At 41.4% G+C, this 23,567-nt stretch overlaps 1 protein-coding gene across 1 annotated transcript in view; it reads right to left on the bottom strand.

Annotated features, from left to right (window-relative positions):
* Utp6 (UTP6 small subunit processome component) overlaps window positions 1-22,891 on the bottom strand; it is a 28,141-nt gene extending 5,250 nt beyond the window's left edge. Inside the window, exons 1-17 of the mRNA XM_085695482.2 lie at window positions 22,671-22,891; window positions 21,257-21,341; window positions 19,966-20,007; window positions 19,660-19,752; window positions 18,617-18,664; window positions 18,004-18,067; window positions 16,316-16,434; window positions 14,085-14,162; window positions 11,465-11,546; window positions 11,070-11,151; window positions 8,617-8,801; window positions 6,634-6,713; window positions 6,245-6,322; window positions 3,929-4,108; window positions 2,367-2,447; window positions 2,120-2,229; window positions 1,253-1,319 (exon numbers count right to left, since the gene is read on the bottom strand). Of these exons, the coding sequence (XP_085551608.2) occupies window positions 1,253-1,319; window positions 2,120-2,229; window positions 2,367-2,447; window positions 3,929-4,108; window positions 6,245-6,322; window positions 6,634-6,713; window positions 8,617-8,801; window positions 11,070-11,151; window positions 11,465-11,546; window positions 14,085-14,162; window positions 16,316-16,434; window positions 18,004-18,067; window positions 18,617-18,664; window positions 19,660-19,752; window positions 19,966-20,007; window positions 21,257-21,341; window positions 22,671-22,762 (1,566 nt within the window). The 5' untranslated portion in view covers window positions 22,763-22,891. The remainder of the gene's footprint in view (window positions 1-1,252; window positions 1,320-2,119; window positions 2,230-2,366; window positions 2,448-3,928; window positions 4,109-6,244; window positions 6,323-6,633; window positions 6,714-8,616; window positions 8,802-11,069; window positions 11,152-11,464; window positions 11,547-14,084; window positions 14,163-16,315; window positions 16,435-18,003; window positions 18,068-18,616; window positions 18,665-19,659; window positions 19,753-19,965; window positions 20,008-21,256; window positions 21,342-22,670) is intronic.
* Window positions 22,892-23,567: the final 676 nt, after the last annotated feature.

The raw sequence follows: 23,567 nt of genomic DNA, 5'->3' as shown, positions 1-23,567 counted from the left end.
ACACATTTAGCAGACAGGGGGCCTTCTTATATAGATGAGGCTAAAACATACAATTAAGTGACTTGCCCACAGCATAACTATGACATTAATAATCCAGAGATTGGTTATTAAATATTATGTTGAACTGTCTCATCATGTAAGACTATACTATACTTCAGCACAATACGTACCTGACTTAAGTAACAATAGTCACAATAATGAAAACAGGAGCTCTTGGGGCCAGGTAGTTGTGGCGCACACCTTTAATCCCAGCACTCGAGAGACAGAGGCAGGCGGATCTCTGAGTTTGAGGCCAGTCTGGTCTACAGAGTGAGTTCCAGGACAGGCTCCAAAGCTACAGGGAAACCTTGTCTCAAAAAACAAAAACAAAAGCAAAAAGCAAACAACAACAACAACAAACAAAACAAAACAGGAGCTCGACCTCACTAGTAATTTTTCACATTTCAAATAAAAATAAATCCCTCCAATGTGAAATATAACAAAATCAAAGAAATAAAAAAAAGCTGAATACTTAGAGAAGCTATGAGGAAATAGGTATACTCATCTATTAGCTATCTCTATAAACAATTATAATTCTTTTGGAAGACTATATATTAACAAAGTAACTGTAATTCTTTTGGAAGACTACATGTTAGCATATATAACATATATGATGGCACGTATCTTGAGCTTTTAAGAATTTTTTTATAGATTTCTCTATTTTATTTGTCTGCATGGAAGCCAGAAGAGGGTGTTTGATCCCTTGGAACTGAAGTTCCAGACAGTTGTTAGAAGTCCTGTTATAAAGCCCTGGCTGGCCTAGAACTCACTACATAGAGCAGGCTGACCTCAAACTCTCAGAGGTCCTGAGTGCTGGGACTAGAGACAACATTACACCATCACCCTGAGCTGTGTACCTGAGACTTTCCTACCTTTTCACTCTCCTCATAAGTTACAGTTAAAACCTCCCGAAGCAGTAATTAAGCGCCCATCTATAGCCCAAGACAAGAGGACAGTGCACCTTGGAGGCAAGCAGCAGCTGCAGCTCACCCAGCCTAGCGGGGAAGCTTCCTGGGTGTCTGGGTTTCCTGCTCTCCAGATACACACCTTCTCATCTCGGCTTGATTACCATTCTTAGCAGTTCTATGGACAGAGGCTGAGCCAGGGAACCAGGGCTCACACTCTACTCTGACTAAAGTTTAAACAAAAGATGCTGCCCTGAGTAATAAACACAGAGCCTCGTTTTTAGGCAGGAAGTGCTCGGAATACTCACCTGCTCCTTTTCAAACTGTATCATTTTCCTGAAAAATTCAACTGAAAACGGGCGGCTTTCCTGCAAACTAAAAAAGAGTGGGTAAATGTTAGTTCCCACAATGACAGAAGCCTTTTACAGTTTATAAATATTAATACATAACAAGGCTTTGCTTCCACAACAGGTTTAACAAAAACTCAGCACCAATCTCAGGCAAAACTGGACCTGACGGAGTCACTCCCATGCCTCAACTTCGAGTAACTGACTCTTTACCACCCTTAAACAGTTTCCCACACACATTTTCTGTGTTGTTGTTGTTGTTCATTTGTTTGTTTTGTTTTTATAACATGTTTCTCTACGTTGCCCTGTTTGGTCTCTAAGTGCTAGGTTCAGATGATCTCCTAACTTAGTCTCCTGGGGTTACCGGCATGTTCTACCGCATGAGGCTCCACACATCTGCTTTAAATAACTGCTGCTATGGAGAAGCTTTACTGGAGAGGAAAGGAGACAATCTAACGCTTAGCAATGGTATTCAAAACTGGAATTACAGTGTACATCAACTATATAAGAAACAATTACTAAGATGATGTAATAGGCTAGAGATCCAGCTCCATATACAACCCCTGTCTAAGTGCAAGGCCCTGGCTCAATCCCTACTGCTTTAAAAAGAAATGATCTGCTAACAGAGCTGTTTGTACTAGTGACACAATTACAGTCATCAGTGAGCTAAATGTCATTTCCTCTGCGTATGTGAATTGTTTTAACTATACAAAAACAGAAAAAGGAAGTAAGTTTTGAAAGTCTCTCTGATTAGCACTTCAGACACTATTGTAATCCACATAGTCTGGGTATGAAGAACTGAGTGTGGGCAGGAGCACTCGGGAGTACCTTTTAAACACTGTTCTGGCCTTTTTGTAGCCACCACTTCGATAAGCCCAATCCAGGTATTTCTCCTTCAGAGTTATTGAACTGGCACCTGTGACAGCTAAAATAGCTCTCTACATTTAAAAGAAAAGAAACAAAAACAAGCTCTGTAAAGGAACTTAGTGAATATCAAAACATATTACTAAGACCCACCCCAAGGAAGTAAGTAGACACCTGAGATATGACCACAAGGGACAGAAGGGGGCTGTACCTTAAAGATTGCGTCAGTGTCCTCCTGGCTTTTAGCACTTTCACTCCACTCGGCCCAAGAAATCCACAAGGGCAGACAAGCCTGCTCTCAAAAACAACAACAACAACAAAAATTGTTAGATTTGACGTTCCCAGCACTGTGCTCTGAAAACTCATCACTGTAAGGACAGGGTCACTGCAGCCTCCTAACCAAATCATCCAGAGAAACACTTCGATAATCGAGTTCAATTCTGACAGGACTATCCTGGCTATAGTCATCATGAGCAATCGCCTATCAGGTAAATAAGCAAAAAAAAAAAAAAACAAAAAAAACATATCCACGCAGCCCCACAGCTACCCAGGTCATGAGTCTGTTGTCTGGGAGCACTTCATAAGAACTGATCTAGGGGGCTGAAGAAATGGCTTCAGCCATTAAGAGCACTGACTGCTCTTCCAGAGGACCCGGGTTCAATTCCCAGCACCCACATGGCAGCTCACAATCGTCTGAAAATCCAGTTCCAGGGGATCTGATACCTTCACACCAATGCACATAAAATAAAGATAAATAAATCATAAATTTTTTTTTAAAAAAAAAATACTAACTGATCTAGGCTGGCCTGCCTGACCATCACTGTGTAGAGACAGGTAGACAGCAGAAAGCAGTAATGTACTTTGTTCCCCAAAGTAAGTTTAGAATGTCAACATTTAGATTTTTGTGATTTCAAGTTGAGTTTATGAACAGATGTGGATGCAAGAGAAAATATTCTATTAGTATTTCTCATTTGTAAACGATTTAAGCAGAATAAGAAATCTTACATGATTTAGTAAACTTACAAATAAAGGATTAGAAATAGAAGTAACTTCTCTTCAATCCTCAAACTATTAACATTTAATAACAATTATTCTAGGATTTGTTCCTTTAGACAAGCTCATTTTAGTAATGAGCTTTCATAAAATCTTAAAAGGTTTCTGAAAAGACAGTTGGAGGGCTGGAGAGATAGATGGCTCAGAGGTTAAGAGCACTGGCTCTTCTTCCAGAGGTCCTGAGTGCAATTCCCAACAACCAGTCATCCGTAGTGAGATCTGGTGCCCTCTTCTGGCCTGCAGGCATACATGCAAACAGAACACTGTATTTTTTTTTCTTCTTTAGAAGAGGGCTGGAGATACAGCTCAGTTCAAACTCAGTTGTGTGTTTAGCCTGCACAAAGTCCTGGGTTCAATCCCCAGCACTACATAAAGCAGACATGGTGAAGTGTGCCTATAAATCCCAGCACTCAGGAGGTGGAAGCAGAAAAATCAAAGTTCAAGGTTCTCCTTAGGTCAGTGTGGGCTACATGAGACCCTGTCTTTTAAAAATAAAAAATAAGACAAACAAATAAAAACAGTTTTCCAAAAAGAGTTGAGCTGGGAGTTGGTTCTGTGGTCAAGAACATTTGTTGCGAAGGACCCAGGTTCCATTCCCAGCAGCAACATGGAGACTCAACACCTCCTTGGGCACCAGATACACACATGGGACACAGACATACATGCAGGACACACATAAAATAATTAATTAATTAAATATGAAAGACACAATTCACAGACCTGGGGTTTGAGGTGTGCAAAGGCTTCCTCAAAATGCATAGCTATATCGGGGCTCTTTGACCCAATGAGCACCTGTAGCTTCATCTGCCACATGGTTTCAGAGTCCTTGAACAAGTCAGTCCCAGCTTCTGCCACCTGCAAAGCTTCTTTAAGGAGGTCCTGGCGCAGCAACAAGTCAACCTGAGAAAGACAAAGCACATGTAAAGAGCCACTTGAAAGCAAAATGACATATATAAAGAATGGCGTATAAAGACTATTTATGACAATAATCTCAACAGCCTTCCCACTACACTTTTTCCCACAGCTGATAAAGGGCATCTGGAAGTCTCCCTTCTTTCCCTGCTCCTACCCATAGGACAACCAAAAATCAGAGAGGCGGGCTGAGGAAAGAGATGGCTCAGCAGGGAAAGAAAGCTGCCCGGCAACCCAGTCAGCTGAGTTCTCTTTCAGGATCCCACACCAAAATGAAGAATCACTTCCCAAAAATACCTCTCCTCACACACGTCATGACAGATTCATACACAAAGTTGTGTATTTCCTTTCAGCAGAGAAGGGATGAAAAGCAGAGTCTAAGTAATTTAAGCTAGAACTCACACCCACTAGAGCATACATACTAAAGATAAAAATAGCATCTGTAGACTCAGAAGAAATTCATTCACTCAATGTACTTTACTGGTATAACTTTTCCATAACGTAATTTGACACTATATAGCTAGAGAGGTTAAAGTTCAGGGATTAAGAGATCTAGCTGGGGCTCGAGAGATGGCTCAGAGAATAAGAGCATTGACTACTCTTCCAGAGGTCCTCAATTCAATTCCCAGCAACCACATGGTGGCTCACAATCATTTGTAACAAGATCTGCTGGGCAGTGGTGGCACATGCCTTTAATCCCAGAAAAGGCAGAGGTAGGTGGATGTCGGTGAGCTCGAGGCTACCTGGTCTACAGAGCGAGTACTAGGACAGCCAGGCTGTTTCAGAGAAACCCTGTCTTGGGAGAAAAGAAAAAAAAGTGTGAATGTACACATATGCATTTTGATATAGGTGTGTGTGTGCACACAAGCATGTGCACATGAAAGTCAGAGGCTGCTTTCCATAGTCGCTATCTTTTTTTTTTCTTGCATGAGTGCGGTCATGCAGATGGAGGTTCAAAGCTGATGTTAGCTTCAGCCATAGCTCTCCACCTTATTCACTGAGGCAGGGTCTCTCAACTAAACCCAGAGCTCACCACAGAGCTAATCTAACTAGCCAGGTTACTCTGGGCATCCTGTCTTTCCCTTCAGTACACTAGAATTCCAGGCATTTACATGGGTACTGGAGATCCACACCCTGGTCCTGACACTGTACAGCAAGCACTTAGCAGCCATCTCCAAGCCCTCCACTTTATGTTTTAGGATAGTGTTTCTCACTGAACCTGGAGCTCATCTACTCAGCTCAACTGAAGAGATGACTTCCAGAGTCTGCCTGTCTCTGCCTTCCCAGCACTGGGATTACAGTGCCAATATTGCAAAAATGAGAAGAGTAAAAGAAAGCAAAGAAAAGGAGGAGGAATGAGAAGGGGGAAGGGAAGGTGAAAGGGAGGGAACCCAGGAAGGATGGGAAGCAGAAGGGAAAGGAAGAAGTAGGGAAGGGAGAAAAGAGAGAAGAACTGGAGAGAAGGCCCTGCAGTTAAGAGCACTGGTTACTCTTCTAGAGGACTGGAGTTCAATTCTCAATACCCACATGTTGTAAACAACCATCCGTTCCATGAGATCCAAAACCCTCTTTCACCCTCCACATACATATATGCGGCTAAATACTCATATGTATAAAGTAAAAAATAAATCTTTTGCTGGATGATGGTGGCACACACCTTTAATTCCAGCACTCAAGAGGCAAAGGCAAGCAGATCTCTGAGTTCCGGGCCAGTCTGGTCTACAGAATGAGTTATAGGACAGCCAGAGCTGCTACACAGAGAAACCCTGTCTCAACAAAGCAAAAACAAGCTGGGCAGTGGTGGCACACGCCTTTAAAGCACTCAAGAAGCAGAGGCAAGTGAATCTCTGTGAGTTCAAGGACAGTGCCTTGAACAGGACAGGCTCCAAAGCTACACAGAGAAACCCTGTACCGAAAAAACAAACACAAAAATCCTTTAAAAGGAAAAAAAAAAGAGGGGAGGAGGGAACGTGGAAGAGAAGAGACACAGAAGGGAGGAAAAGAGAAGAGAGGGGATGGGAATGCTCAGTAGGCTTACTCTGACTTTTCTGTTTTGGTGTTATATATGTTAAATCAGAATGAAGTATACATAACTGGCAATGAATGTGCTTTCTATGGTCTTACCCACTGCTTGTACTGGGCTTCAGAAAGGAGCTTCAGTTCGTGGGCCTTTCTGAATGCAAGCATGGTTCTTTCCAGTCTCTGAAATCAGAAACATCTGGGGTCATTAAACAGAATCTGGCAGGGGCCTCTGGCCACAAATCTGGGCAGAGAGCTCTTGAACATTTCTGAGAATTCTGAGATGGGACTCGACGTCAGTGACATCGTGGGTCACTCACGATGAGATGAGCTATGCACCTGCACCTGGGACAGCCCAGTAGGGCAAAGCAGACCAGATCTTCATGATGACAGGTCACCCACAGCGGAAGTCAAGTGTTAAGTCTGAAATTCTGGGAGCTAGCCCAAACCCCAAAAGAACTATGTCCTTGTTTGGTAGCTATGCAATGCCTTACCTGTCCTCTGAGGGGTACACTACTGGTCTTCTTAGAAAACCTTTCCAAGCAAAAGTTGATGTAACACTTCCACATGGCCGCTGGAAAAGTCAGGTGACATTAATTAGTTCACTCTCCTCTTAGTTCAAACATCTTCCTTTCAAAGGGAAACTCCTCTAGAAAAAAGGTGAAGTTAGCAGCTAGAGATGCCCCAGGGGTTAAGAGCATTGGCTGCTCTTCCAGAGGACCTGAGTTAGGATCTTAACATCCAAATTGGGTGGCTAACAACCACCTGCAACTCCAGCTCCAAGGGATCCGACAACCCCTTTTGGCTTCTGTGGACACCAGCACATGTGACATTATTCACTCACCGGGACAAACACACATACACATAAAATAAAAATAATAAAAATAAAATATCTTTAAAAATAATAAAAATCATTTTTAAAAAGAAATTTTAAGCTGGACAGTGGTGGCGCATGCTTGTAATCCCAGCACTTGGGAGGCAGACAGTAGGATCTCTGTGACTTCAAGGTCAGCCTGGTCTACAAGGCAAGTTTCAGGACAGCCAGAGCTGTTACACAGAGAAACCCTGTCTTTAAAAACCAGAAAAAAAGGAAAAAAAAAAAAAAAAGTAAAAGTTTAAACTATCCTGGTTTAAAAAGAAAAAAAGGAAAAAAAAAAATCTCCCATTACAGAGAACCAGACATCAGATACTGGGGGAAAGCAACTGAGCAATGACATAAATTCAAAAAATCCTTGTCTAGGGAGGGGGGGAAGAAGGAAGGGAAGTGGAGAAAAATATGCAACTCAACAAAAACAATTAAAAAAAAAAAACTGCTTGTCTAGGTTGGCTACCTGCACTGCCTTTATTCTTCAATATTACCAAACAAGAACGTAATCTATAGTGACAGATATAAGACGAAGCCCCAGCCTTCAGAAGGCACAGGCAGGCAGATCTCTCTGTGAGTTCAAGGCCAGTCTTGTCTACCTGAGAAGTTCTGGGCCAGTCAGGGCTACATAGTGAGACCTGTCTCACCCCAACCCACACACACAAAGAAAAATAAAGATATAGGATAATACTTAATTATAATCTCTTAGGTTTGGGAGTTGGCTTATTTTTGTTTTTGAGACAGGGTTTCATGCAGCCTAGAGCGGCCTCAAACTCACTATATAGCTAAGATAACACTGAACTTCAGCTATGCACTTGAGTTTACTGCAGTGCTGGGGATCAAACCCTGGGGCTTCATGTGCTCCACGAAAGCACTTTACCAACTGAGCTACATCGCCACCCCTGAATTATACTAAGTATCATCTCTGCCAGGCAATAAGCCTAAATACCTCTATTACAGAAGAAGTTGGTGAAAATTCTAGCACACACCTGAAATCCCAGCACACAGGAGGCAGGGGCAGGTGGATCAGGAGTTCAAGGCCAGCCTAGGTTACATGAACTCTCATCATGAAAAACTAGAAAGAACAACTAGAAAAAGACAAACAGGGTTAGGTATTAGCTCAGTTAGTTGAGTGCTTTCTAACATGCACGAGACACCACATACTGGTCGTGAAGTTCAAGGCCATCATGGTTAATGTAGTAGATTGAGGACAGTCTGGGATACACGAGGTCCTGTCTCAAAAAAGAAAAGGGGATATAAAGAGGCTGGCAGGACAGTTCAACAGATAAAGGCTCTTGATGACAAGCCTGATGACCTCAGTCCACTTCCTAGGTGGGACCCACGTATCAGGAGAGAACCCACTCCAGTGACTTGTCCTCTAACTAGCAAATGTATGCTGTAGCATGCACTCACACATATACACACATTAAAAAATACCCATAATTCTTTTTTTAATTTAGGGAATAAAAAGAAAGCCAGGAACACTGTGAACTGTCTGCTACTGAGATTTCTCTTCTTTTTTTCTCTTCTGCTGGGGACAGAACTCAGAGCACATGCTTGCTCCACCACTGAGTTACATCCCTCTACATCTGTACTGTTAAGACAGACTCACCTGTAGGCAGAGTCTTCACTGCCTCTTCGTACACCGCACAGCACCTTTCCTCCCTTCGGCCCACTTCCACAGCTTTGGCTTGCTTTGAGACAGGCTGCTCTTCACCTGGCTGGGACTCGATCTCTAATTCTCGCCGTGCCACATAATCCCAAGTGAGTGGGTCATCGGTGTGCAGAGCTTGAAGGCTGAAAATTACATCTCACTGGCACCTGCCCCATGATAAGAAACTAATTCCAGACTAACGGAATCCTGATGGTCTACTAAAGGACACAGGACACCCTTTTACAGCTGCAATAAGTCTATACATTTCCAGAATAGCTTAATGTATAGACTTATCAATGGAACAGAGCTGTTAATTATCAATAGGATTTCAGAATGTTTCAGGTACCATTTACAAATGTTAACATTTGCTGGACATGGTGGCACAAGCCTATATTCCCGGCATTCAGAAGCCTGAGGCAGAATGATTCCCACAAATTCAAGGCCAGCCTGGGCTACATATTAAGTTCCAGACCCTCCTTTTAAATAAATAAATAAATAATAAACAAAAACGTAACAAATATTAACTTTAAAATTATAGTAGCTCTTGCCGGGTGGTGGTGGCACACCTTTAATCCCAGCACTTGGGAGGTAGAGGCAGGTGGATTCTCTGTGAGTTTGAGGCCAGCCTGGTCTATAGAATGAGTTCCAAAATAGCCAGGGCTGTTATACAGAGAAACCCTGTCTCAAAACAAACAAAGAAAAAATTATAATAGCTTAGGGATGAAAAGATGGCTCAGAGCTGAAGAGATGGCTCAGAGGTTAAGAGCACTGGCTGCTCTTCCAGAGGTACTGAGTTCAATTCCCAGCAACCACATGGTGGCTCACAACCATCTATGAGATCTGGTGCCTTCTTCTGGTGGGCAGGCATACAAGCAGACAGAACATTGTATACATAATAAATAAATAAATTTAAAAAGAAAAAAAGATGGCTCAGTGGTTAAGAGCACCGGCTATGGCTGGGCGGCGGTGGTGACGCAGGCCTTTAATCCTAGTACTTGGGAGGCAGAGGCAGGCGGATATTTGTGAGTTAGAGGCCAACCTGGTCTACTCTTTTAGAGGTCCTGAGTTCAGTTCCCAGCATATATGTGGTAGTTTACAACCACCTATAATTGTAGTCTCCATGAAATTTCGATGCCCTTTTCTGGTGTGCAAATGTACATGAAGACAAAAAACACCCATGCACATAAATTAATAAATCTTTTTAAAAAACTATAATAGCTCAAGCTGGGCAGTGGTAGTACACACCTTTTATCCCAGCACTCAGAAAGCAGAGAGGCAGGTGGACCTCTGTGAGTTTGAGGTCATCCTGGTCTACAATGCTAGAGAAGAAAAAAAAAAATGATAGCTCTCCAAAAAATTATGATAGCTCTCCAAATCAGATCAGAGCTGTAGCCACAGAAGCCTTGAGAGCCTGGGCTTTTGAATTCTTGTAACAGAGGCAGAGAAAAGCACAACCTAATCCTGTACCAAAACCTTGAAGACATTCAAAGAACAAACTGATTCATGTTCTAGTTTACTTCCCATGACCCCAGAAACGGAACCTAAGAAAGGAAGTAACTAATGTAAGCACTATGCAGTGGTTTGAATGAGAAACATTTCTCCCAGAGGACCACGGATTTGAACACTCGGTCTCCAGTTTGAAGCACTGTTTGGGGAGGTTAAGGAATCTTTCAAAAGTACAGCCTTGCAGGAAAAAGGACATCAGGGGGGGCAGGGTTTGTGGGGTTATAGCCACACTCCACTTGCGCTCACTCTCTGCTTCCTGTGTGCAGGTAAAGATGTGATCAGTCAGCTTCCTGCTCGTACCAGCATGCCATGTCTTTCCCACCATATGGACTCCAGTTCTCTGGAACCATAAACTAAAATAAACCCTTCCTTCTGTAAGTTGTTTTTGGTCATGGTGTTTCATCACAGCATAAAAATTAACTAATACACACAAATAATTCTTAAATACCAGAACCAGACACTGCAGCTTAAATTATGAACACAACTCTGATTTTGCAGAAAAGAAGAATATATATTGACATAAACTTTTAGGAAAAGATGGTAAAATGCATTCTATTTTAGAAACAAAGCCATTATTTCAGACAAAAAAAAACACTGCAGGAATATATATTTTCTATCTATAATATAACATAATTTTTCCTAAAGTTTGTAAAGCATATTCTTTTTTTTCCCTTTTGTTTTTTTTGAAACAGGGTGTCTCTGTATTGTCCTAGAACTCACTCTGGTAGACCATGCTAGCCTCAAACTCAGAGATCTGCCTATCTCTGCCTCTGCCCCCCAAGTGCTAAAATTAAAGGTGTGCACCACCACTGCCAGGTATATATTCTTTTTCACTTCTCCACAGCCTCAAATATTTATCACAAGACCAGAAATAGACATGTTTACCTTACCATTATTTAACTTACTCATCATAAATTTCTTTTTGTAGATCTTTGGCAAAATCAAATAGTTGTGCAATTGAAAGAAGTGACACATGAAATTCTGCACCTAAAATTTAAAAATCAAGGGAGGTTTGCTGTTAGTTAAATTGCAAAGACAGACTTCTATTCCCAACATATAAACAAAGACATTAATATTTTGAAATATTTCTAACTATTCCAAAGTTTCATAAACTAAAGGGCATAAGGCAAAGATTAAATCATCTACTTTTCAACTCCCCCAAATCAGTTGACTACTCAACAAAATCTTTGAAATGCCCAATGATAGCTCAGAAGGAAGCTTTGCCACACGTTAATAGTTCTTTTCATCACAAAGAGAACACCTACCCCCCCACCCCCAAAAAAATCCAGAGAATATTTACCTTTAATCTTGCTTACAGAATTTTTGTAAATGATCCGCGCCAACTCGCCCTTAAGGATTTCTTCAGGATGATCAAAACTCCCCTACAAAGTATACATCAACCATAACTGAAAAAGTAATACCAGGAAGTACAAACAAACAAAACCCAGCAGGAAGGAAATTAACTGTCCTAGACAACAGTGCACAGGACTTCCGACAAAGCCCAATTCTGAGGCCAGCGCCTTCACTTGTAAAGCGTGCAGCTTGGATCTCACTAATCATCCTGCTCTTCCTCTCAGGCTCCTTAAGCCTCTGCTTTCAGTCTCGCTCTCCATTTAGACCAGAACAGATCGGGCTACACATGCTTTGACTATCCCTCTATAGAGTATTTTATTTGAATAAAAAACGTTCTGGGGCTGGAGAGGTAGCTCAGAGGTTAAGAGCACTGGCTGCTCTTATAGAGGTCTTGAGTTTAATTCCCAGCAACCACATGGTAGCTCATAATCATCTATAATGAGATCTGGTGCCCTCTTCTGGTGTGTGTGCAGGCATGCAGGCTAAATAAATAAATATTTAAAAAAAAAAAAAAAAAAAAAACAAGTTCTGAGGACTGGGGAAATGGGTCAGTTGATAAGGTACTTGCCACACAAGTATAAGTACCCAAATTTGTAAATCCCCAGTACTCATGCAAAAAAACAGGTGTGGTAGCACACACCTGAAATCCTAGTGGTAAGAAGAGAAGGGACCAATGGGGCCTACTGACCAGCTGGTCTAATCAAATAGATGAGTTCCACATTCAGGAACGCTATCTCAAAAAAAAAAAAAAAAAAAAAAAAGGTGGAAAGGACCAGTGAGATGGCTCAACAGGCAAAGGCACTTTGTCACCAACCCTATGACAGTTCAGTACCTGGGACTCATGAGGTAGAAGCAGAAAACCAACTCCCACAAATTGTCCTCTGACCACCATCCACCATACACATACTATGGTACCTGTGTGCTCCCATCCCAACACACATACAAACAGATGAAAAAAGTATATTACAGCTAGACACAGCTTTAATCCCAGTACTCAGGAGGCAGAGGCAAGTGGGTCCCTATGAGTTCAAGGCCAGTCTGGTCAACATAAGAGATCTAGGCAAGGCAGAGCCAAATAATGAGACTCTGCCTCAAAAACAAATACGCAAATAAAAAATAGTAATTGTTTTTTAATTTTAATAAGGGCCAGTTAGACGGTCTCATGCATAAAGAGGCCCTGCTGCCAAGTCTGATGACCTGAGCTGGATTCCGGGATAACTGCTGGAAGGAGAAACCAACTCCTCTAAGTTAGCCTCTGACCTCTACAGGTACTATGGCACACAAATAAATAAATATAATTTAAAAAGCAAATTAAGGGCTGTTAAGATGGCTCAATGAGTAAAGATGGCTGCTGCCAACCTGACCACCTAAGATGGATCCCCAAGGCCCATGTGATGAAGGACAGAACCAACTCCTGCAAGTTTTCCTCCACACACATACCATGATATGTGCTCCCCACAAAACAATATTTTCAAATGTAATTTAAAAATAAGATATAAGGTGAAAAAGCAACCTTTGGCTACACATGCAATTCTTATACTCCCTTACATACAAATGCGATGAGTAACATATAACACGTGTGCATACCCCATCTACACACAAAGTTCTGAATTGAAAACATAGTAACAGTTTAGCAAGTTCCTTTGTTTCTGTTTCTGTTTTATCTTTTGAATACAGGGTCTTGTTATGTATCCCAAGATATACGAGAACTCAAATTCCTTCTGGCTCAGATTCACAAATACTAGGATTACAGGTATACCCCATATTAGCAGCCCTAACACTCAAAGCTTTTTATTTACAGTTATTCTGTCACATTTCAAATTATATAAAAAGGAAAATAGCTAGGAAAGGTGGAGCACACCTCTAATCTCATCTCCCTGAAGGCTGAGGCTGAGGATCAAGAGTTCCAAGAATGCTGGGCGGCGGTGGCACATGCCTCTAATCCCAGCACTCAGGAGGCAGAGTGGATCTCTGTGAGTTTGAGCCCAGCCTGGTCTACAGAGTGAGTTCTAGGACAGGCTCCAAAGCTACACAAAGAAACCCTGTCTTGAAAAACCAAAAAAGGAAAAAAAAAAAAAAAAGAGTTCCAAGTTTGGGTCAGAAAGATAGTTTAATACAAAAAGGATCCGTGTGGTGGAAAGAGAAAGAGGGAACCAACTTCCTCAGACTATCCTCTGACATCATGACATAAACACACACAGACACGCAAATGTAATTCTAAAAATTAAAATAAATTACAAATTTACCTGTAAGTGAAAAATGTTACATTAAATTGGAAAGAAAAATGTATCTCAAAGATTCTTTTACAGGGGCTGGAGAGATGGCTCAGTGGTTAAGAGCACTGGCTGCTCTTCCAGAGGTCCTGAGTTCAATTCCCAGCAACCACATGGTGGCTCACAACCATCTGTAATGAGATCTGGTGCCCTCTTCTGGAGTGTGGGCATACATACATGGAGGCAGAATGTTATATACATAATAAATAAATAGATCTTAAAAAAAAAAAAAAGATTCTTTTACTTGTAAGCAGGCTCTAAAGACTAACAATTGACAGCACATTAGACTCTTACCATATCCATGGCAGCTTTTTCAAATTCCTGCTTTTCCTTTCTCAGTTTCTCAGCATGCATCAGCTCCATCCTAAAGTACTACAAAAGGGAAATAATGACCTAGAAATCCTTAGAGATGCTTTTTAAATTAAAAATATCCAAGATGGCTTCTTATAAACCATTAGTATCAGATATAGAGTAATGAGGGACCATATTTTACACTGGAATGAAACTAGCTGATACTGATATGTGATGGAAGAGATTATTTGACATGTAATCTAAGTGTCTGAGCCAAAAGACTGAATGGAAGCTTCTGCAAGTAATTTGATTTAATCTCATCCATAGACAGTAAAAAGTATCCACAAAGGCTGAGTAACTCATATTTCTAGGGGCTGTAGAGATGGCTCAGAGGTTAAGAGCACTGGCTGCTCTTCCAAGGGTCCTGAGTTTAAGTCCCAGCAACCACATGGTGGCTCACAACCATCTGTAATGGGATCTGGTGCCCTCTTCTGGTCTGCAGGCAGAACACTGTATACATAATAAATCTAAAAAAAAAAAAAAAAAAAAAAACCTCAGATTTCTATCCCATTTAGCAACAAAGAGCAGAGCCACATAAAAATAGGTTTACTAAACAAAAACTGTTCATTTCCTTAGGGTGGTGGTTTGAATGAGAATGGTCCCACAGGTTTAGGCATTTGAATGGTTGGTCCCCAATTGGTGGAAAGATTAGGAGGTAAGGCCTTGTTAAAGAAGGTGTGTCCTTAGGATGGGCTTTGAGGTTTCTAAAGCACACATCATTCTAATTAGCTCTCTTTCTGCCTTGTAGATCAGAGGTAAGCTCTCAGATATTGCTCCAGCATGAAGCCTGCCTGCCTGTTGCCATGCTCCCTGCAATGATGGTCATGGACTTTAACCCTCTGGAACCATGAATCCCTAAATTAAATGCTTTCTTTTATAAATTCTCTTGGTCATGGTATTTTGTCAGGACAATAAAAAAGTAACTGCAGGGTGCAGAGGCTCATACCTTTGACCCCAACACTTGGGAGGCAGAGGTAGGTAACTCCGTGAATTCAAGGCCAGCCTGGTCTATGTGGTGTTTTCAGGATGGCCAGGGCTATGTAGAGAGACTCAAAAAAGGAACGGAATGGAACGGAACGGAAAGGAAAGGAATGGAAAGGAAAGGAAGAAGGAAGGAAGGAAACTAAGACATTTAATCTCACAAAATAATAGCCACAATTATGGATTGTGGATCACTAATCATAACAAGATCCAGGAAAGTATCAATGCAGACACACATGGCTCTAACATCTACCTTTTACTCCACATGCACATTCACGCATGCACATCCACACAAAACAATAATAATTTTTGCCAAGCCTGGGGACACATGCCTTTAATCCTGGCACTAGGGAGCCAAAGGCAGAATCTGGCGATCTCTGTGAAGTTAAGGCCAGCCTGTCTACATACACAGTAAGTTCCAGGACAGCCAAATATACACAGAGAAACCCAATCTCAAAAAATAAATAATAATAATAATTTTTTAAAATTAAAAAATCCACTTTTAAAAATTAGTCAGGCAGTGGGGCACACACCTTTAATTCCAGCACTCATAAGGCAGAGGCAGGCGGATCCAGTCTGATCTACAGAGAGAGTTCCAGGACAGCCAGGAATACACAGAGAAACTGTCTCAAAAATAAATAAATAAATAAATAAAAAGTGTCATGTTTGGGCAGGAGAGATGATGGCTCAACAGTTTAGAGTACTTGTTACAGAGGATCCAGATTTGATTCTCAGCACTTACAAGGCTGCTCACAACAGTCTGTATTTACAGTTACATAGTATCTGATACCATCTTCTGGTCTCCTCAGGAACCACAAATGTAAGTGGTACCCAGGCTTATATGCAGGCAAAACATCCATACACATAAACTACAATAACAGGGCATGGTGGCAAATGTCTTTAAACCTAGCACTTGGAAGGCAGAAGTAGGCTGATCTTTGAGTTTGAGGCCAGCACTCGGGAGGCAGAGGCAGGTGAATCTCTGTGAGTTCAAGGCCAGCCTGGTCTACAAGAGCTAGTTCTAGGACAGGCTCCAGAGCTACAGTGAAACCCTGTCTCAAAAAACCAAAATAAACAAACAAAAAACAAAAATAAAAGAAGGAATAAAATTTTCACAAAACACGATTACCCATTAGAAGAAAAAAAAAAACAGAAAAGGGGAGGAATAACTACATTTTAAGCAGTATACTCACTTCTTGATAGAGCTTTGGACACTCAGGATGAAATCGTAGAGCCCGAAGAAATAACTGTCTGGCACTTTCTGAAGACAAGCGATCTTCCATTTCCCATTTGGCTGCCATAATCCACAAAGCTATAGGAAAAAAAAGAAAAAAAAATCAGAATTTCTATAAATTAATCAATGCTCCAATTTTAATATAGTAAGTTTTTTTAAAAAGATTTATTTATTTAGTATGTACATAGTGTTTCTTCTGAATGTATGCCTGCAGGCCAGAAGAGAGCACCAGATCTCATTACAGAGGGTTGTGAGCCACCGTGTGGTTGCTGGGAATTGAACTTAGGACCTTTGGAAGAATAGCCAGTGCTCTTAACCACTGAACTACCTCTCCAGCCCCAATAAGTTATTTATTAATCTTACCAAAGGAAAAGTGAGTTTCTAACGTTTTGATAGAATTTGGTGACTCAAAGTTGGAAAAAGGGCTGCCAAGCCACGTCATCAAGAAAGGTGCTTGTCAATCTAATGACCTGACTTTGATCTCCAGGACCCGCACAGTGGAAAAAAAGAACTAGCTTCCAGAAATTTTCCTCTGAACTCAACATAACGTGCCAAGGCATGTGCATGTTCACACATATACACACATGCTCACACATACACAAAATAAAGAAATTATGTACTTTTTTTTTTAAAAAAAAAGTTTTGATTAGAAAGAGAGGGCTGGGAAATAGCTCAGCAAGAGAACATTTCCTAGAATGCACAAAGGCCCTGGGTTTGGTCACCCAAACTGCAAAAAGCAAGGTTGCTTTTGGTAAAAACGACCCCTGATGGGAAATCATATCTGGACTTTCTTGGAACCACAAATAGCGGCAAGCCACTGCTTTTAGCTTTCTTGAGTATGTGACTCCTAAAAGTGGGCATTGATCTTTCCAGAATCTTCTGTACCCATGGGTTACGAAAGTCGTTCTCCTATCTACTCATGTAGTCCCTCCAGAAACCTCAGCTCAAGAATCACACTGACTTTTAGTCCTACAAATTGCTAAGCTCACCTGAGTCTTGAGTCATATAAATCTCTGGTTGAGCCTAATAATACTGTGAGAACAATTACTGGAATACCTCCACTAAACAAGAGCATGCCCCTTACCACTCACAAGAATGTTTCTACATTTCTCTTATAAAACCCGAGTACAGGCCAGGTGGTGGTAGCACACACCTTTAATCCCAGCACTTGACAGAGGCAGGCAGGTCTCTGAGTTCATGGCCAGCCTGATCTATAGAGTTCCAGGATAGCTAGGAATACACAGAGAAACCCTGTCCCCCCAAAAAATAAAATAATTTAAAAATCCAAAAACAACAACAAAAAATAGCACACACTTTGTGCCAGCCAACCTTATAAATCTATGCTTATTTTATCCTTCTAACTTTTGGAATAATTCCAAATCTACTGCCTCCAAATAAAATGCATCCTACAGAACTATCAAGTTTATTTTCATCAGCTAAAAAGATAAACTCTCCTTTCTGTCCACAGCTGCAACACCTGGCGCACAGACAAGACGTATAAAACAAGCAGGTAAACTAGGACGTAGCAAACAGTCTAAGCCCAAGTCCTCCAAATAACTTCCTAGGCTCATTGAGCACAGCAAATATTCAAAAATGGGTGAGTTTGAACAAAATGTAGAAAAAGAACCGTTGAAGATTTTGATATACCTGGTTTGTTTGAATGAATGGCAAGCATGGCTGAGAATATCTTGCTAAGATGAGCTTTGGTACCCTGTAAAAGAGGAGAAAAACACTTTACTTCCTGCACAGAGAAATCATTGCTATTCATCTGGAAGCAATATATATACCCTACTAACTATAAAATCCAGTGGAAAGCCAGTTTAGTAGATTATGCCTTAAACTCAGTATTTGGAAGGCAGAGGCCTATGGATCATTATGTATTCAAAGTCAGCCTGGTCTACACAGCAAGTTCCAACCCAGCTATAGTACACAGACACACACACACACACACACTTAGTGGGAAAGATCTGCTATTGTTAGAGACATAACAACAAATAAAGACACGCTTTTTATACCTGAACCACTAAACACAAAACTTTCTAGCTCTAATTTTTTTTACTGAACAAATATGCATAAAAACGATTTTCTTTACAACTGACTGAGAATCATTCACATGGTCAGATCTACAAATGTGAGACTGAGGCTCAGCTCCTGAGCCCCTGGGTTCTCTCTCCAACTGTTAACAGTTCAGTAACATAGAATGAAGCTTAAGAAGCAGATTACACAAGGGGAAAAGGAAGCTACAAATGGCTTTACTTACCCATTTCTTACAAAAAACTATATAGGATAGCCAAAGTTGAACATCATCCTACAAGAAAAACAAAAAAAAGATAAGCTGCTTGAATTTGATATTTACATTAAAACTTCACTGAAAACATGCAAGTTTCAAAAGATCCAATGTGCCACACGATCTTCATCTATGAGAGTCTTCCTCACTGAATGAAGCCTTGGATCCCTCACGAGAATTCAGTCTAACCTTCCACTCTCACCTACCACAGTCTAAGAAAAAAAAATTGGGGGCTGGAGAGATAGCTCAGCAGTTAAGAGCATTGCCTGCTCTTCCGAAGGTCCTGAGTTCAATTCCCAGCAACCACACAGTGACTCACAACCATCTGTAATAAGGTCTGGTCTGCAGGCATACACCCAGACAGAATATTGTATACATAATAAATAAATATTAAAAAAAAATTGGCATCTATCTAATTTGTCCAGTAAAATTCTAAAAACATCTCAAACCAGGTAAAGAAACACAAGCCTTACATTCTCAGAAATATAAAGCACTTCTCATATATATAGATATAGATATATAGGTATATAGGTATGTTTATTTATGTATCTATAGATCAGTCCCCATCAAAATTTAAACATCAACTCACATCTCCAAGCCCCATCACCCAACCATCTCCCTGGTGATTTTTCTTTTTCTTTTCTTCTTTTTTTTGAGACACGGTTTCATGCATAGCTGGGGCTGTCCTTGAATTCACTCTGTAGACCAGACTGGTCTCGAACTCACAGAGATCCACCTGCCTCTGCCTCCTGAGTGTTAGGATTAAAGGCCTACGCCCTTTTGGTTTTCTAATCCCTAATAATGTATTAAATAGAATGTTCAGTGTCATCCTTACAGATAATATTAAAGTGATGAGATAAACTTCCCTAATGGTTTATGTGGCTCAAATTGTTTCAAGCAATAGCACCATCATGCAAATACGTGTTGAGAACTGGAGAGGAGCAGAAAGAACACCCAACTCATAATATGCATACTGTGTATCTTCACGCCTCCTCAGGTATGGGCTGACCACTTACTTTCCACTTTGCTGAAGCACGACCAAAGATACCTTGTACCCGATGTACAATAGAATATTCAATCTCATCCTTCTTAAATGAATATTTAATTCTCTAAAAGGGACAAAAAAAAACACACAAAGCCTCAGTTATTCACATTTATCCAAAGTAGCGCTCACACATGTTCACTCTCACTACTGACAAAAAAAAAAAAAAAAAAAAAAAAACAGACAATTACAAGCATCCACTTTGGGTACAGCATAGGTTAACAACCATCAGTGCCTCCACAACAGCAAAACCAACTTAAGAAATTAAACATGAACTTACTGCTCTTCTTCTCTGGATCAGCTCCAAAAGATTAATTTCATACTGTGGGGGATACAAAGAGAAGCGTGAAAACGATAACCTCTGAAGTTAAGACATGAAATAAAAGATAATTTGCTATAAGCAGAATTCTTTTGTTTTGCTTTTGTTTTTCGAGACAGAGTTTCTCTGTGTAACAGCGAAGGCTGTCCTGGAACTGGCTTGGTAGACCAGGCTGGCCTCAAACTCGCTTACTGTGTTACCAAGAATGACCATGAACATATGAGTCTCCTGCCAACAGGTACTAGAATTACAAGGGTGCTAGGATTAGTCATGGAATCTTAGCCACCACATCCAGTCTGACACAGTGCTAGGGACTGAACTCAGAGCTTTGGCAGACTAGGCAAGCACTCTACAAACTGAGCTATTAAAGAGGCACGATTTCAAGTTAAATTTTCAGCACGGCCCCACCTGACATGGTGACACAAGCTTTTGTTCCCTTTATTTTTATGTGTATGGGTGTTTTGCCCAAATATATTTGTGTACTCCATGCATGCAGTATTCGGAGGCCAGAAAAGGGCATTAGATCCCCCCGGGACTAGAGTTACAGACAGTTGTGAGCCATCATGTAGCTGGAAATCAAATCTGTGTCCTCTGGATGAGCAGTCAGTGCTCTTAACCACTGAACCATCTCTCCAGCCCCATGTTACATGCTTTATCCTAACACTCAAGAACATGAGGTATTGTTGGGTGGTGGTGGTGCACACCTTTAATCCCAGCACTTGGGAGGCAGAGGCAGGTAGATCTCTGTGAGTCTCAAAAAAAAAAAATGTGGGTACAACACAGAATTCTGGAATTCTGTAGAAAATTATTGTTAAGTCCATTATTGTCTGAGTTAAAATTCTGGGTTTGTTTGTTTGTAACGTGCATTGGTGTTTTGTCTGTGTATATGACCTTGTGATAGTGTCAGATCCCTGGAACTGGAGTTACAGGCAGTTGCAAGTTGGTATGTGAGTGCTGGGAATTGAACTCAGGTCCAGTGCTCTTAACTACTGAGCCACCTCTCCAGCCTCCTAGTTAATTTTTTTAAGGTTTATTTATTTATTATGTATATTGTGTTCTGCCCACATGTGTGCCTACAGGACAGAAAAGGACACCAGATCTCACTATAGATGGTTGTGAGCCACCATGTGGTTGCTGGGAATTGAACTCATAACCTCTGGAAGAGCAGCCAGTGCTCTTAACCTCTGAGCCATCTCTCCAGCCCCCCTAGTTAAAATTTTTGAAGGGACTAAAAAGTTATAGAATCACTCACTTGAACATAATTGATAAAGTCTTCCTTGATAAGGGTTCTCCGCTGTATTTTGTATTCTAGATCCGATGCCTTCTTGATGATAGCCCTGCAGGGAAAGTCGGTTAGACTGTAACATTTGAAAAGCTAAATTTGAATTTAAGATTTTTATCCTGGATATATTAAAAACACACATTTAACAAAACATCTAGTTCCTGAATAGAATTATCTTCCAGAGGCAAAGTGATTACTCTTTTACATTACCTCTGTGCTGTTAAGAACATCCAGATAGCCGGGCGTGGTGGTGGGGCATGCCTTTAATCCCAGCACTCAGGAGGCAGAAGCAGGTGAATCCCTATGAGTTCGAGGCCAGCCTGGTCTACAAGAGCTAGTTCCAGGACAGCTAGGGCTATTACACAGTGAAACCCTGACAACACTTTATATTACATATACGTGTTACTAACAAAGATTTCTTCTCCAAACCTAAGCTCCTTGGGGAGGGGGGTGGAGAGCATATTTTTTTTTTTTTGGCATCCCCTAGAATCAATCAAACCCAGGCCCTTGTGCATGCTAAGCAAGCACTCTGCACTGCTCTTAGCTGCATCCTTAACCTTCAAAGCTTAGGTCTTTATGATAACCAAATCTCTATCCCAAAATCTTGGTTTCTATATTGTCAGTATGTAAATTCTTTTTTAAATTTTTTAGTATGTAAATTCTTAAAAACCTAAACAGTCTCTATCTAAAAAGCTTTATTACTATATTGCTAACATTTATGGGAAATGTTTTCACTCAGCCCATCCTGAGTAAACACACATGTGTTTTAGGAAAACTGAATATAGAATATGCACAATAATATTTAAGAACGTCGATACTATACTCACATTACTGTAATTCATCCGGAATCATTGTAAAGTGAACTGTCACAGAAAATCTTTAAAAGCAATTGACTTTTAACAAATTACCGAATGTCAGCTATATGGCGGACGCTATAGCAGAGCTCTAAAGAAGTGTATGAGACGAATGAAATGATCTGCAATCTACAAGCTTAGGAGTCCGACCCACGCCCCCTTGGCTTCCAGGACGCTGGCCTCGAAACTCTAAAGTTGTATACCCCAAACTTTTAAACTATAGCCAATTTTTAAATTTTTTTTTATCTGAATCCTCCCGCCATTCACATAGCCCAGGAAGCCCTTGATGGGCTGGAATCCGGGCTACATCACCTCTCAGGCCTCAAGACCCTGACCACCGGATGGCAATCTGCATGACAGGTGAGCACACGGACTGGCGGAGCGCTTCGCAACGGGTTAAATTCTATCAAATTCCGGCAACGGGCTTTTTCCTCTTTTATCTCGTTAGTCAGAAACAAACTCGGAAAAGTCCCCACGCCTGAAGCTCCCCTTAGCCCGCCCCAGTCCTTCCTCCTCCCCGACCCGCTCACTTAATTTCCGCGTGGCTGAAGAGCCCGATGCGCTCCAGCTGTTCCAACTCCGGGATTCGATCTTCTATGCGTTCCTGAATTATCTCCGCCATGAGGCTGGAACTTCACAAGCCGCCGGGGGGCCAACACGCGTAGAAGCGCCCACCTTTCAGCCTCCGGGATCTCTCTCAGTGACTGACTGAACGTGCTTCGTAGGCCCGCCTTTTCCGCTTCCGCCATTGGAACCGTCCTCTCCGCTATCGAGGCCGCTGTCGCCTCCCTGTGGTTGACTGTAGAATTGCAGCAAGAACCCCTTCCGGTCGGATGTAGGCCTGTGCGGAACGGGGTTGGGGCGGGGCTGGGGGCGGGGCCAAATCCTCGCTCCACGGAGACCGGAAAAAGCTCTTCTTTTCGGGCTTTACCTGAGTCCCTGAAGTACGCTTTCTATTCATTGGATGTCGTCTGTTTTTATCATTGTCCTAGCGCAGGTCCTCACTTCCCTTCAGAACCTAAAATATGCAATTGAAGATGATATTGTTAGTTACGCAAATTCGATGTGGTTCTAAGATCGACCACCGGCTGCCCCAGCTAGCATTGTGCCAGCTTCTTCTGGAAAGCAATGTGGAAACTTGGATTTCTCACGTGCCAATTAAAGCCCCTGTATGGGAGGTTCGTTTTAAAATGGTGAGAAATGCTTTCTCATTTAAATAATTAGGGCTATCGTGCCACCAAGCCTGGAAGGAGAGGACTAACTCCTGCAAGTGTCCCCTGACCTCAACAGTCTCTCTATGCCACGGCGCGCGCGCGCACAAACACACACACGATTTTAAATTTAAAAAAAAAAAAGAGAGATTCTGACTTATGTAGACGAAATATTTCAAAATACTAGACTCTAATAGATATCAGGGACTGTCATTT

This window comes from Myodes glareolus, chromosome 9 (assembly GCF_982192425.1).
Source record: "Myodes glareolus chromosome 9, mMyoGla1.1, whole genome shotgun sequence".
In the NCBI taxonomy this organism is placed as follows: Eukaryota; Metazoa; Chordata; class Mammalia; order Rodentia; family Cricetidae; genus Myodes; species Myodes glareolus.
This window is presented reverse-complemented; position numbering and strand designations above follow the sequence as displayed.